This window comes from Aquila chrysaetos, chromosome 11 (assembly GCF_900496995.4).
Source record: "Aquila chrysaetos chrysaetos chromosome 11, bAquChr1.4, whole genome shotgun sequence".
Classification (NCBI taxonomy): domain Eukaryota; kingdom Metazoa; phylum Chordata; class Aves; order Accipitriformes; family Accipitridae; genus Aquila; species Aquila chrysaetos.
Window position 1 is genome coordinate 22,837,645 of NC_044014.1, and position 13,267 is coordinate 22,850,911.

At 46.0% G+C, this 13,267-nt stretch overlaps 1 protein-coding gene across 9 annotated transcripts in view; it reads right to left on the reverse strand.

Moving 5' to 3' along the window:
• The window catches only part of GBF1 (golgi brefeldin A resistant guanine nucleotide exchange factor 1), a 110,652-nt gene that overhangs the window by 1,745 nt on the left and 95,640 nt on the right, over positions 1–13,267 (reverse strand). For 6 of the 9 annotated variants that reach the window (XM_030029925.2, XM_030029924.2, XM_030029922.2 and 3 more), the window contains 16 exons: positions 10,762–10,938; positions 10,195–10,259; positions 9,970–10,093; positions 9,307–9,378; positions 7,825–7,919; positions 7,220–7,373; positions 6,779–7,001; positions 4,973–5,136; positions 4,419–4,665; positions 3,823–4,022; positions 2,703–2,853; positions 2,202–2,332; positions 1,736–1,837; positions 1,032–1,145; positions 620–797; positions 274–411 (listed from right to left, as the gene is read on the reverse strand). In XM_030029925.2, coding sequence (XP_029885785.1) covers positions 274–411; positions 620–797; positions 1,032–1,145; positions 1,736–1,837; positions 2,202–2,332; positions 2,703–2,853; positions 3,823–4,022; positions 4,419–4,665; positions 4,973–5,136; positions 6,779–7,001; positions 7,220–7,373; positions 7,825–7,919; positions 9,307–9,378; positions 9,970–10,093; positions 10,195–10,259; positions 10,762–10,938 — 2,335 coding nt within the window. The remainder of the gene's footprint in view (positions 1–273; positions 412–619; positions 798–1,031; positions 1,146–1,735; positions 1,838–2,201; positions 2,333–2,702; positions 2,854–3,822; positions 4,023–4,418; positions 4,666–4,972; positions 5,137–6,778; positions 7,002–7,219; positions 7,374–7,824; positions 7,920–9,306; positions 9,379–9,969; positions 10,094–10,194; positions 10,260–10,761; positions 10,939–13,267) is intronic. The other 3 variants (XM_030029926.2, XM_041127247.1, XM_030029920.2) reach the window with 1 other exon arrangement.

Consider the following 13,267-nt stretch of genomic DNA (forward strand, 5'->3'; position numbering starts at 1 on the left):
GCTGAAGATCAGCTCAGGGGCCTTTTCAGACTTGCCCCTTCCACATACCTTCATACGAGGCCCTGAGGAGCAGGGGCCAATCACAGGCATTCTCCCCCAACCTCTGCCCACCCCAATAACCTTAGCAAGAAGGCCACAACCTATCCATTTGGAAGCACAACAATTCCACAACACCAGAGGCCTGGTCACTGTAGATCACGCTAAACCAAGGAAAAGCAGATCCACACCACTGTGCTGGGAAGATGATTCCAGAAAGAAGAAAACGGGACTCACCACTGGCACCCAGTTCACAAGGCTTCTCCAAAGGAGCCAGGTGCGTGGCTGGTCTCACATCCCCCACAGAGGAAGGGGGCAGAGCAGACACTATTGATTTCTGATGCTGCTGCTCCATTGGTATGCTGGGGACAGGATCTAGGAAAACAAAACAAGCAGTGAGCCCACACATCAGTTTGCTCAATCCTTTTGCCCACCTTCAGTTTGCCCTTCTTGTGCCAAGCTCCCACAGCCTCCTGCACCTATCATTTCATCAGCATCCAGGCACTGTGGCAGCTGGGTACTGGACAAGGTGCAAGCCCTGGGTCCAAGACCTGTTGTTTTAAGGTTTCTGAACCCCTCATACCTTGGATGATGGTCTGTTTGAAGAGCTCATCCCGCAGTCTAGGTAAGAAACAGTCAATCCGCTCCCAGGTGATCTCCCAGAGATCTGAGTATCCTGTCCGTGAGTCAGCACTGTGGAATATCCCAGCCGTATCCATTACAAGCAGCATGTTCTTCAGAGACTCTGGAATGGCCTCCAGCTGTAATCAGAGATACTCCTCAGGACACAGAGAATGGACATACAGCAATGAACAAAAGCTCACAACTGATGGGCTGCCTTGGAAACAGGCCAAGGGGAGACACCATGGAACGAAATGGTTTTGGAATGATTAAAAGGCTAAAAAAACCCAAAACCAAACCACCTTTCAAGTTTAGAAGGTTAAAACCAATGAATGATAGTTCAAAGCACTGCAGTATCACTTTCAGCACCTTACCAGTAAGTCACTGGAGCCAGCATGCATATATTTGTCCATAAAGTCCAGGATTGTCAGCCACAGGGCAGCAAAGGTGGTCAGTGAGAGCAGCGGGGAGAGATGCTGTAGGAACACCTAGGAAAAAAACCACAACTACGTCAACATGTAGTATCAGGGCTGATGCTCATAGCTTGACAAGCCAGTTTTGCAAATCTGGAATTCCCCCTCCTTGTGGCAGGCTAGGGGCATGCACAGGCCCAGCCTGAGGACACCAGAAGCCTCCACTCTTCTGAGCTGCACATGTAGAGGAGTGGATCTTGTCTCCTTTGCATTAGGCCACGGCAGTCTGCATCACCATGTCTTCCAGCCCTTCCACACTCTCTGCCTTAGGTCAGTACTATCAGCTTGTGACATGCATCATTTCACCATTAGAACAGACTGTCTTCAACTAATGTCAGGTGAAACACTTCTCTCTCCATCCTTCATAAAGTCACAAAGTCCTTCCTGACAACTTTTCTGAAGGCCAGGATCATGGAGGCAGTTCTGGAAAGAACACATGTGCCAATAGCAGAAGGTGGTGGAGAAGCCCAGCACTAAAGACAGTCAAACTAGCAAACTGACACCTATCCAGATCAGAGATGCTGAGAAGCTAATACAGCAAACAGTTTGGTTTTCTTGAGGCACATGGTTTCCCCTGAGCTTTCAGGCAGCAGAATCATGCTTACCTTGGAGAGTAGTGTTGAGGCTCTCATCCTAGTTTCTTCCATCCCACCAACGTCAGCTGGGCTGATGTTCTCAAGTAGCTTGGTTAGTAGAGGAAACAGCACCTGTTGGATCAGACACACTGATATTTCAGAGCTGAAAAATGACTGATGAGTTTTGCACAGACAGCCTTGCAGGAAGGAGATGGCTTTTGGGACTGGTGGCTTCCCCACTCTCTCCCCCAGAGAGCATGGGAGAAGCAATAGGAAGTAGAAATGAGTGAATTCATTTCAATTAGGTTCTGTCAGAAGCCTAAACAGAGAGGAACTTTTCACAGGATCAGAGTAGGGAATGCCTTGTCTGTGGGGGTGAACAAGCTGCTCAAGAAGATGGTGCTGAAATAGGACACCATTCTGCCACTCCCGCACAAACTTTGCTTTTCATGACAATGCTGTCCTGCCTACATGCCCAGCGCAGCCAGGAGGTTACCTTGTTGAAGCAGGACTCCCATTCCAGGGCATCCAGGGCCTGCAGGTCATGTACCAGGAGAGCCCGCTGCAAGTAAGTGAGTGCCTGCATCCGTACCTGCCGTCGGGCATCACAGCACAGCCAGGCAATACCTGCAAGAGAGGGATTCAGGGCAAAGCCCACAGAGAAACTGTCACATCCCTACTTCCCTAGTCTAGGATGAAAAGTCTAATAAAGATCAAACACTCCCTGGGGGAAAAAAAAAAAAGGGAAAAAAAAGAAAAAGGATTATACTTGTTCCAGGCCACAGACTGGGAATCTACTATCAGGTCCAGAAGCAAGCTGGCAGCTAACTCATGCTAAAGATACCTTTCCAGATCTGATCCAAGTTATTTTTCAATTACAGCAGACCCTAAAAACAACCTCTGCCTGCTTTCTACAGTTAGTTCTTGGCTCCTCCTAAGTGCTGCCATTATTTTGGAAGCGTCTCTGCTCACTCTTATCACAAGGGGATGGCTTTACCCTGTAGCAAAGGGCACCAGCAGTTGGACCACAGTGTTCGGGAATCTGCTTCGATTTTCCTTCCTGCTGTCTCTAGATGGCGTTGCTCCTCTGCCCAGGAGCTGTAGATGGTGGCTGCTCGCGTGTGCAAGGTGTGCATGAGGTCCAGGAGCTGCAAGTCAAGCATTACATTAAGCAACACACAGGACTTAAATTTTTGAAGCAACCCTGGTCTCTGCTCTTCCCCAAACCAACGCTCACAACTGCTCAAGCCTGCTTCCTGTATGTACGTAACAATGTATCACTATGAAGATAGTGTAGGGCCTGCTGTCTGTGCTCTCCCTAAGGGGTCAAGTGCCAGGCATCTTCAGCAAGATTTGCGTCAGTTCAGTAGCCATGTCAATTCCATTTTCCGAGGAACAGCATCCCAATCCTGCCAGAAGAAAGAATGGAGCCTTTCCTAGCACAGAGCATTGACTCTCCCAGGCAGAGGGAGAAACCCAGTAATTCAGCTGTGCTGTCCAGGGACAACTCTGCAACTTGTTTTTTTTTTTTTTTTTTAAACAAAAAAAAGCACGAAGCACATGCAAAGCTCCCTCAGAACAGCTCCATATGGGCAAATGACATTCTAGTCACTTTACTACTGAACAGAGACCCAACAGCCTGGCAGTCAGCAGGCCTGTGCCTTCATGCCTTTGAAGCACCAGCTGGAGAGAGAAATGACACCCTCATCCCAGTCCTCTGTACTTGAAACCCCAGTGCCTCAGCCCACAGGGCTTTCCCCTCTCCTCAAGCTCAGATACCCTATCAGACTCCCCACTAATCCTACACGAACCTTATGCCTCCAAATGCCCTTGATCCACATCCATCTTACCTAGTATAGTGACTCACAGCTCCAGACCCCATCCTCCTTGCTTTTGAGGACTTCTCTCTCCACCGCTATTCTGCTTTTGCCTGTCCAAACTGCAGTCTTCCTCTTTCACTGCAGAACCACACACGGCCACAAGGGCCACCCTCTGCTATTCAGCACCCACTAACCCAGGATGCAGCTGCCCCCCCTCACCCCGTGAAGAATCGCAGTGACTCCCTAGCAAGGCCCTGAGTATGGGAAAGGAGAGGAGGAAATCCTTGCTATACTTACGTCCTGACTAACCTGTAAAGACACAGTGTGGTAGCTGGCAGGGATGCTCTCATCCTCATCCTCATCACTGTGTGTGTGTGCCTGGTGCTGGCTCAAGACCCGTGATCGCCGTGTGGAGTTCTCCTTTGGCTTTTTTTTTAACCGACCAGACTTACTGTCATACCTGTGGCTCTTCCCCCTCTTCTCCTGGGACTTGTAGCCTAGAAAGTGAAAGGCAGCAACATACCATATACACTCTCCACCACAAAATTTTCTGTCTTTCAACACACACAGCAGCCACCTTTTGATTTCCCCAGTGGAGGGCCCTGTCCTGTGAAATGACAACTACCTTCTTAAAGAGGTACCCAGCATGCCTCAGGAACAGCCTTCAGCAACAGCCGATACTGCTACCTCCGTATCAGCTCCAGACCTCCACTCCACCCCAGAGAGAAGGATAAGAATAAAGTCCCTGCTACAAGCAGGAGCCAGGACACTTTTCTCACAGCAGACCATTTTCTGGGGGGTTGAGGACTCATTTTCTGACAGTATACTTCACACTTCTTGCTGACTGGCCACCCCAAGCCCAATCCTGATTGTCAAACCAAGGGCCATCTTACCCCCATTCAAGCTCGCCTCCACAAAGATGCGGATGGTTTTGACACAGAGCTCGAAGTTCTCAGGTGTGACGTGGGCAGCATCTCGCACGATGAAGGACAGGGACTCTACACACTTCATGAGAGACTTTGTGTCATGTGGGCCCAAATCCAGCCCCACAGTCAGGCTGTACTGGTTGACAAGAGGAGATGGCCCCAGCCTGCTGAGCCCAGCAGTGGATCTGGAGGTGTCAATGTCATCTTTCCCCACCTGCAGGGCACAGCAAGAGGGTAGCAGGAGAGGGTAGCATAACAAGCAGCACCTCATGCACACACTGAAAGGGCCTTCCTCTTCTGAAGCCAATAGGTAACGTTTCCGTAGGATCCATTTCCCTTCCTTCCTTATTTGCCTCCAAGCTTTCTCCATCTGCATCTCCTCCCCATCCTCCCTTTACATTGTCAGCTCATCTTAGCTCTCTTTTCTACTGTCTTATTCTTTCTCTCCCTACCACACCCTCTGCCCACAACCATGCTAGGAGTAGTCTTCTTCAGGCACCAGAAGCCCATTGGCTACTCACCACTAGCCAGCCACTGTTCATGACATCCACATCTGTCACTGAGCGATGCATCTTGCCTGGCTTCCCGTGGTCTGCGTACACCTCTGAATCAGAGGTGTAGCCTCGGTCCAGGCTCATGTCACTTGGATGATAGGAGGAGGAGACCTCGCTGTCTGACTGAGCACCTTCAAAACAAAAGGCATGGGGTTTAGATCAAAGCCAAACCAAGAACTTGGAATGAGTAGCTGTGGATAATGGAGAAGCAATCCAGATTAGTCAGATCAGCATCAGCTAGGAACCACCAGTAGGCCCTGGAAGAAACTGGGCCAGGCCTCTCCTCCTGTGAGAGGAAGAACAACTATGACAGAAGCATGCACAGGAGACAGCAGGAAACACAAATCTTTGACACTGTTTCTCCCCTGTAGGTATGTTTGGCTTTCCATCCTCTGCTATGTTACTTGTCAGCCTAACTGTGGATTTAAAAAGGGCAGGAAGTCTAATGCTTTGATGCTGGGGGAAGAATCAGATGTACCACACACTTTAAGAACTATTGGAGGTGCTAGGTTCAGCCAAGACAACCCCAAAAGCACAACACGGAATGACATGACTCATGCAGGGCTTCTGGGGTCACTCAGCTCCACACTAATACTGGTAAAGTCTTTCTCATGAACAGCAATCTACATTAGCATGGTCCACACTTGTCAGATCTACCTTCTCCGAGAACCTTAAATTTCATGTCCCAAGCACAGAAATCTTTGCAAGGACCAAATTTAAGCTACTGATATAATGTTATTTAGAAGCAAAAATTCATTCTTTCCATCTTTCAACATTATCTAGAAACTCACCAGCAGAGAGACAGACTTGCTGTGAACACAGTGCAGCAAACATTTTCAGAAGGAGGTAAAGAGAACTAATGTTCTGATGTGTGCAATGTGCCACAGGCAAGTAGTTTACCCAATCAGCAAAGACAGAAGCAGTTAAAAAAAAAAAAAAAAAAAAAAAAAGAGGGAGAAGACAGCCCAGCATTAGCCCAGAGGCCAGAAGGCAAAGGCCATAGGGGTTTTGCAATATCAGGTTTCTCCCATCTGTCTAGCACAAAACATCAGGACCTAGCAAGAAAGTTCTACAAAAGCAAAAAGGAAAATGAGGGCTTCTGGAAAAGTCTTTTCTTGCTGTTTGCTTTAAAAGTCTGAAGCTGTCAGACTCAAATACATTGCCAGCTGGCTAGAATGAAACAGGAACAGTTTGCTGAAAAGACTGTCTTTCTAACACAGTCAAGAGAAGTGGGAAATAGTGGGTTGGTCTTGTGGGAATGGTTCGGGCACTCTGAACACAAATGGATTTGGAAATAGAATTTTAAAGAACAACTCCCTTTACAAGATCCTTAAAATGGGGACAGAAAGGAGTCAGTCCCACAAAAGAAGCAAGTATGACAGGAACAACAGCTGGGTTTACATTACACACCTAGATGAGAGATTAAGGGTACATTACTCAAGGCACCAGACCACAACCAGCAGAAAATGCTCCTTGGGTAGAGCAAAGGCCTTCTACAGCTGCTACAACTGATATCAGTTTTCCTCCCACTGTTCCCCCAGGGACTAGCACCTGGACTGCTGCTCACGGAGTAGGAAAAGATGGCAGAGTAGAGACAGGGACAGACCATGGGGTAGGAGTGAACAGCAGGTGCTGGTCTTTAATCTTGCTAATGTAGTTTAATATCAGCTTTGTTTTCTTGCAGTCCCCTTTGCTAATTGGAAAGCTTGAGGAAGCAGCTGCTTATCTGGCAGGCAGGCATCAGATTTCCTAGCACAAGCTGGCCTGTCTTACCTGTATCATTATCTGCCCTTGCTGTAACCTGCAGGGCTGCAGGCGGCTTCACCCCAGACCCAATACACTCCAGGAGGGTGAAGAGCGTGTACCAGTCATCTCCAGAGTGAATGTTAGCAGCATTGGTCTTCAGGAGTTCATGGAGGCCATAGGCAACCTCATGGCTAACTCTGGACAGCACATTTGGCTTCATCATGAGCAGGATACGTAATGAGAGGAGAACCTGGCCAGAGAAGGAGACAAGAATAACAGAGCCTATTATTTACACTCCATTCTCCAGCAAAGTCACCTTTCAGTTATTTAGAGCTACTTACAACTGCTGTTTGTTGTTACCTGCAGCACAGACAGGTTAAATGTGGGTCCATCCAACAGCAATCGGTTTCCTGTGTTGCCAGGTGTAGCCACAAAATCCCAGTAACTGACTTTCAAAAAATCCCTTACCTGTGCACTAATTTCTTCCCGACGAAGGAGCCGAATTGCCAGTCTCAGCAGCCCCACCACTGCCCTCTCCACCAAGAAGCAGAACTCCACCGCATGGACACAGAGATGATAGAGGTGGTCTCGGACAGTTTGCCAGACACAGGTCACACGGTCCCTAGCCACAACAAGGAGGAGGGAAAGGGTAGGATGAAAGGAGATGAGACAAGAGGAATCCAGCTACCTCTCCCAGAACTCCAGATAACCCAGTATTTTTTCATTTCAATGAAAAACTCCAGCCGGAAGATATAAGAACAAAGACACAGAAACAACAAAGCCGTCAAATTTCTTATTTACTTCATTAGTTGCAAAGCAATCAGATAGGAGAATTCTCCCTCCAGAGTTTAGTTTATGTTCTCCAAATCTCAGGATATCAAGCAGTAATTCACGGGCGAATAGCCTTCCTGTTTGCACATGCTAGAGTGGAATTGCTAAGCCCTGAAATTACAGCCACATGCTGGTTCAGCTGGCAAATCAAGCACATGAGGAACTCATTCCCTGGACCCAGGCAGCAGCTGCAGTAAAGCAGGGACATTTACAATGAATCTGCATGTATTTCAAGGTCATACCTATTCTCTAGCACAATCCTCAGAAGCATCTCCAAGCAGAAGGCAGCATCCTCTTCATCATATGTCTCCTCATCAGGAGTCACAGAGATTAGAGCCTAGAAAAGCCAGGAATTGTTTGTGAATCACAAGCCCCCAAAACTGAGGGACCAACAAGTGAGGACCAACAGAATGCTTTGAAACTGGGCAAAACTACACTCCACTGTCTGGTGAGGTCATGCATAGCCTATCAAAAATGCATTGGATAGTGGTCAAGCTAAATATATGGAAAATTCTAATTTTTTTATTATGCGAGAAGCAATATGAACTTAAAAGATGTTAAATTCTGACAAAGTCTCTCAGATGGAGAGGAGTTCTGAAAGCCAGCAGCTTCTTGCTAAGAATAAGTGAAGGACAGAAAAGGCAGACATACCTAGGAATGACTACAAATACTGTAACTATTCCACTCAAGCCATCAGCTTGCATATGAAGGGAGAATTCCTGACATTAATAAAGGTAAGAGCAAAATGTTCCCCCAGAACTGAGATGGCACACAAAAACTGAGTCACCACTTCTCCACATGGGCCAGCAACATAGCAGTCTTTGTGTGATCCAAACAGCAAGTTCTGCTTTGGCTGTTTTAAGTATTGTTCTTTGGGATTTATTCACTTATCTTTATTTGAAACACAATACCTATTCTTCTGAACCTCTGCAGCAAGCCTTGATAAATAAACCTTTCCTTTGTTTTACCACAAGTCTCAACAGTGTCATGTGCCCTATTAACGAAGCCAGTGAATTGCAATTACAGCAGCCTGAAGGGAAAGGTACTTGCACTTTAAGGAGCCATAGAATTAGGCAACACACACTGCCAGCCCACACAGCATCCCTGCAAGGGTTGCACTGCACTATTTGCTTTTGAAAAAGGTGAGCAGCAGCCAGATTCGTTCCACACCCTGGAGTGGTCTCAAACTCCGTACTAGCCTGAGAAGCCACTACCAGAACCAGGTAAGTAACTACCGTTCCCCAGGAAGATGAGCTTCTCTAGCCCAAAGGCTAGTGAGTCCAGCCTTATTACGTCTCCCACAGCAGCCAGGTACCACACTACCTAGAGGCACACAGTCAAATATTTCTATACAGCTCTTGCCTCTAACATGGCCTTTTAGAATGTTCTCATTAGGCACACAGCACACCAGAAAAGATGAAAAAGCATAACCTTAAGTTCCTACATAGAGCTACACATATTTTTAAACACTTGCCATGACCTCCTCAAGGCTTTTAGAACGCATTCCACAATTTAATGTCTTCCTCTACTACTAAAGCAATTGTGGCTGCCAGCACAGAAGTTACATGTAACAGCTGAACTAATGACTGCTTTCATTTCGCAAATAGGTCCAAGACCTCCTTTGGGGACAGAGGAGCTAGGCAAGTACACAGCACATATCCATGATCATGCATAGCATACTTGTTCCATCACCAGTCCAGTCCCTTGCCCAATATCATTCTCACCTTCATGAGCTCCTGGAGGGATTCAAGTTGGAGGAATTTGCTTTCTGTGATCAACTTCTCAGGATCACATTGCTGCAAAAGACAGAAAAGAGGACTGCGCATCTGGGGGATGGGGAAGGTATACAAACAGATCCTCCAGAAACACAGCTTGTTCCCAGGAAATATACAGATAGTGGCTTTAAGACAACTACCTTGAGGAAAACTTCTGCCAGCTGGTTCACTCCTTTAACATCAATTACCTTTAACAGACCTGATCTGTGCTAGACAGATTTTAACAGATAAATCCTCTGTCCACACACTGCTCAAACCCCAGGTTCAGATTTTGTTGGCACCATATGCCTTGACACTGTCTTGGAAAAGATTAGTCATTTGAGAATTTATTAATTTGTCTTCAGTTATAGGACTGTGATGCCAAGGGCAGATCCCTGTCTCTTGTGGGGAATCATTCCTGTTATCATGTGTTACTATATTTGTGCATAAAAGCACATAAGACCCTTTAGCTGTCAATGCAGACATGCTCCTCTGTAGTTTCTTACAATTCCCAAGTCCTCTAGAACCTGCAATACTGCCTAGAAGCATGTGTACTTATGCTTCTATTGCCTGTTATCCACATAGTACTGTCACCACAAACAAAAGCAGGTTCTTTTACAGCCTGTATCTTACCTTTATGCATTCCAGAGCCGTTCGCTTTGCCTCCTGTGTCTCTGTAGATGGCCCTCTCATACCAGATTGCTCCGTCCCACTGAGGGTGAGCCAACTAACAAAACTCAGCACTGTAGATTCACCACTGAAAATCAGAAGACACCAGCATCAGTGAGAAAACAAGAAATCATATTATTCTCCAGCTTTGGTAGAAAAAGGACTGCCTGGGCCATCTACACCACTCACCGGTTAGATGGTGTCTCCTCACGTTGCAGATAGATTTTGCCATTAGGATCCACAAAGTCTTCAACCTGGAAGACAGACCAGAACATGTATATGATCAATTGTCTACTTCTCTGTAGCCTTCCCCCCCAACCCCATAATGTTTCACTTAGTGATGAAACACTACACCCAACCACCCATGTGTAGGCAGTCAACCCCAGCTCTTCACCCCCTCACCCCTTCAGTAAAGTGTCACCCCCACCTGGCAATACCAATGCTATGCTCTAATACTTCACATGTAAGCATGTCCCTCTTCTGCACAATACTCAAAATCCATTCAAGTAAAATGAATGCTGGAATTTCTCAAATCCAACAAAAAGTAAAATGAGAAAAAAAATTAACCCCTAAGAAAGAAGCTGGAGCCTGCACATAAGTCAAACACTACACCCTTTGCAGGCTTTCTAGCTCTGTACACACTTTACCAAAGCCATGCCTTTGCAAGAGAGCTCTCCTCCTCTTTGAACTGTTTCTGTGAAAAGCTGGCTTCTCACTCCCCTACTCTTCAATTACCCATGGGCCGGCTATTATTACCTCCACCATGGCCTTGGGCAGCAGCTCTGCTCGGAAAAGCTGTAGCATGGCCTCCATGATGTTTTTCCAGCCCTCCCGCAGAATGTCACCGTGGCGATGGGCCAAGTGAAACACAGTCTTTGCTGCAATATGGGCCTTGGGATTACTTCCAAAAACAGTGGGCAGGTTCTCAATAGACTGCAGGAAAGAAGAGGGGGTGGCAATCAGTCAGCAAGAGATGTTTTCTTTTCAACACAAATTAGGGCAGACTGTTCAGAACTGGTTACGGGAAAGACAACAATTCTGTATACGATGCTTGGATAACTCCTCAGCTCATATTCACTTTGCACAAAACCAAGGACAAGATGCTTTACCTGATACAAGCTGAATCACTGAACCACCTAGACATAAGCTCTCCAAGAATGACAACAATACAGAACATTTTGAAAGTGCTTGCTGAAAACTCACTAATACTAATTTATTCTGCTATGGGAACTCATTCCAGGATCAAAGCCTTCTACAAAAAGTACATCTCCTCTGGAAGCAGCTATTACTCTGCTTTACTGTTAGAGAAGGAAACTATGGCCAAAAGCATTACTGACTTGCAAAGCTACTCCTACCACTACTTAACAGCAAGATTCAAAGTAAGAGTGATGAACCCTGACATGCAGTCTCTGCCAATAATTGCTGGATCACAATTCCTCATAATCTGTTCACCACACTCACAGCTTTTCAAAATACAGAAAGTGTGCTAAGTCATTTAAACCAATCAAGTATATGCTGCCAAACCAAGAAAAAAACTAGCAACCATGTGAGCTAGTATCAGATACTGTAACATGCTCCATGTTTCTGCAGTTACTTAAGCTCACTGCAATGTTCCTTCTGACAAGGGATGGGCTTTGCCGTTCTCTTGCTTATGTGGCAAAAGCCATGTTTATTCCTCATCAAGAAAGGACAGAGAAGACAGGAGATAGGATGGATTGAAAATGTGGCTCTTCCAATCTCAGACCTGAAGTTCAGAAAAACTAGTTTTTGCTTCAGCCAGACTGCTGGCAAAACTATTATCAAAATGGGTCTTTGATCTAGAGGTGAACTCCATTAGAAGTGCCAATTTGGAAGTCTGGCAGAAGTGTGACAACCAATTTGTTTTTTCTGTTGTTGCTAGGGGGAAACCACATGAATACATACATCACTGAAGTCTCGGAGTGCAAACAACAATACGCCCGGTTTTGCACTGTGGCAGTAAGCCACAACCACTGAATTAAAACACACAGGAGTTTTGCTACTACTTATACACTGAGTCAGTATGTGTCTTAATTGTGGATCAAGAAGTCTGGCACTCACTCTTCTTAAATCACTTTAATCCCCCTCCACGTTCCTTTCCATTCCTCTTCTTTCAACCAAAGTGGCCAAGCAACTGCAGTGCTTGAAGAGGATGCCTGATCACCAGGATGATCTGACCTGGGAAGTCACTAGCTTCTAAGTGACACTTTGATGTTCTTCCCTTGCTTTCTAACAGTTGCTCTTTGTTTTTGTCTCCTCTGCCCCTGAAGACAGCCCCTCCTTCTCTCCTTCCACCAGACGGTCTCTCAAATATTTGTTCAGTTGTCATATTCCACTACTGTCTCCAAGCCTTACAGGAATTTAGGACAGCAGAAAGTAATTGGTGTACTTGGAATCTGGCCAAAGACAAGAACTCACAGCTTTCTTCAAATCCAGAAGTCCCTGATTCTATGTCATCACCAAAAGACATGCTTGCTTAATTTACACAAACCTTGGACTGCTCTAGATTCCAGTCTCACAACTAGATGGGATGCAGCTGGCAACAGCTGGTGCCTCTGAGGGCTTACTCTAGTTGCTTCTACTATGTAAATCTGTGTCAAATAGTTGTTTCATGGCAGACATTCCTCTGCTTGTGTTATCTATTGGTTGTCTCAAGGTCTGTTATGCCTGAAGAGGATTAAGTATTTTAATTTTTACTGTAGTATGCTGTAGAGGAAGAGGGAATCTAAAGCTTGGGATTTCTTTGTCTTTTAATAGTCAACCTGGTACCTTTATGCTGCTACCAGTGCCAGAATGGAAGTGATACAAAACACCCAGTCCAAACAGTTCCATTTCCCTGCAGCCTAATTCCATTAACTGGATTAATTTGCAGAACCATTCCCTTTCTGCTATCCCTTCAAGGGATTTAAAAAAAATCACCTGTCTTGGCCTTTTTACTCCCATGCTTTCAGCCTTGAATGATTTTTTTTCCCTTTTTTGTATGTGTGGCAATTCTATTCTGCTCACTGTGGGTCTTGCACTGGTTCTCTGAGCAATGCTGTGAGATTCTTTGCGAATTCTGACCCTTTAAAGGATTTTCTGTCATCTTCTCCTTAGCACAAAGCATGGTCTGCCACACACTGTCTTATCAAACACCTTGGGAAAAACAGGCTGATGCTGTAACACAAACAGATTTGGGCAAAAAAAGCTTACACCAACCACTGCACCTTGAATTTATTCTCACAGTACAATCCACAGAGACAGT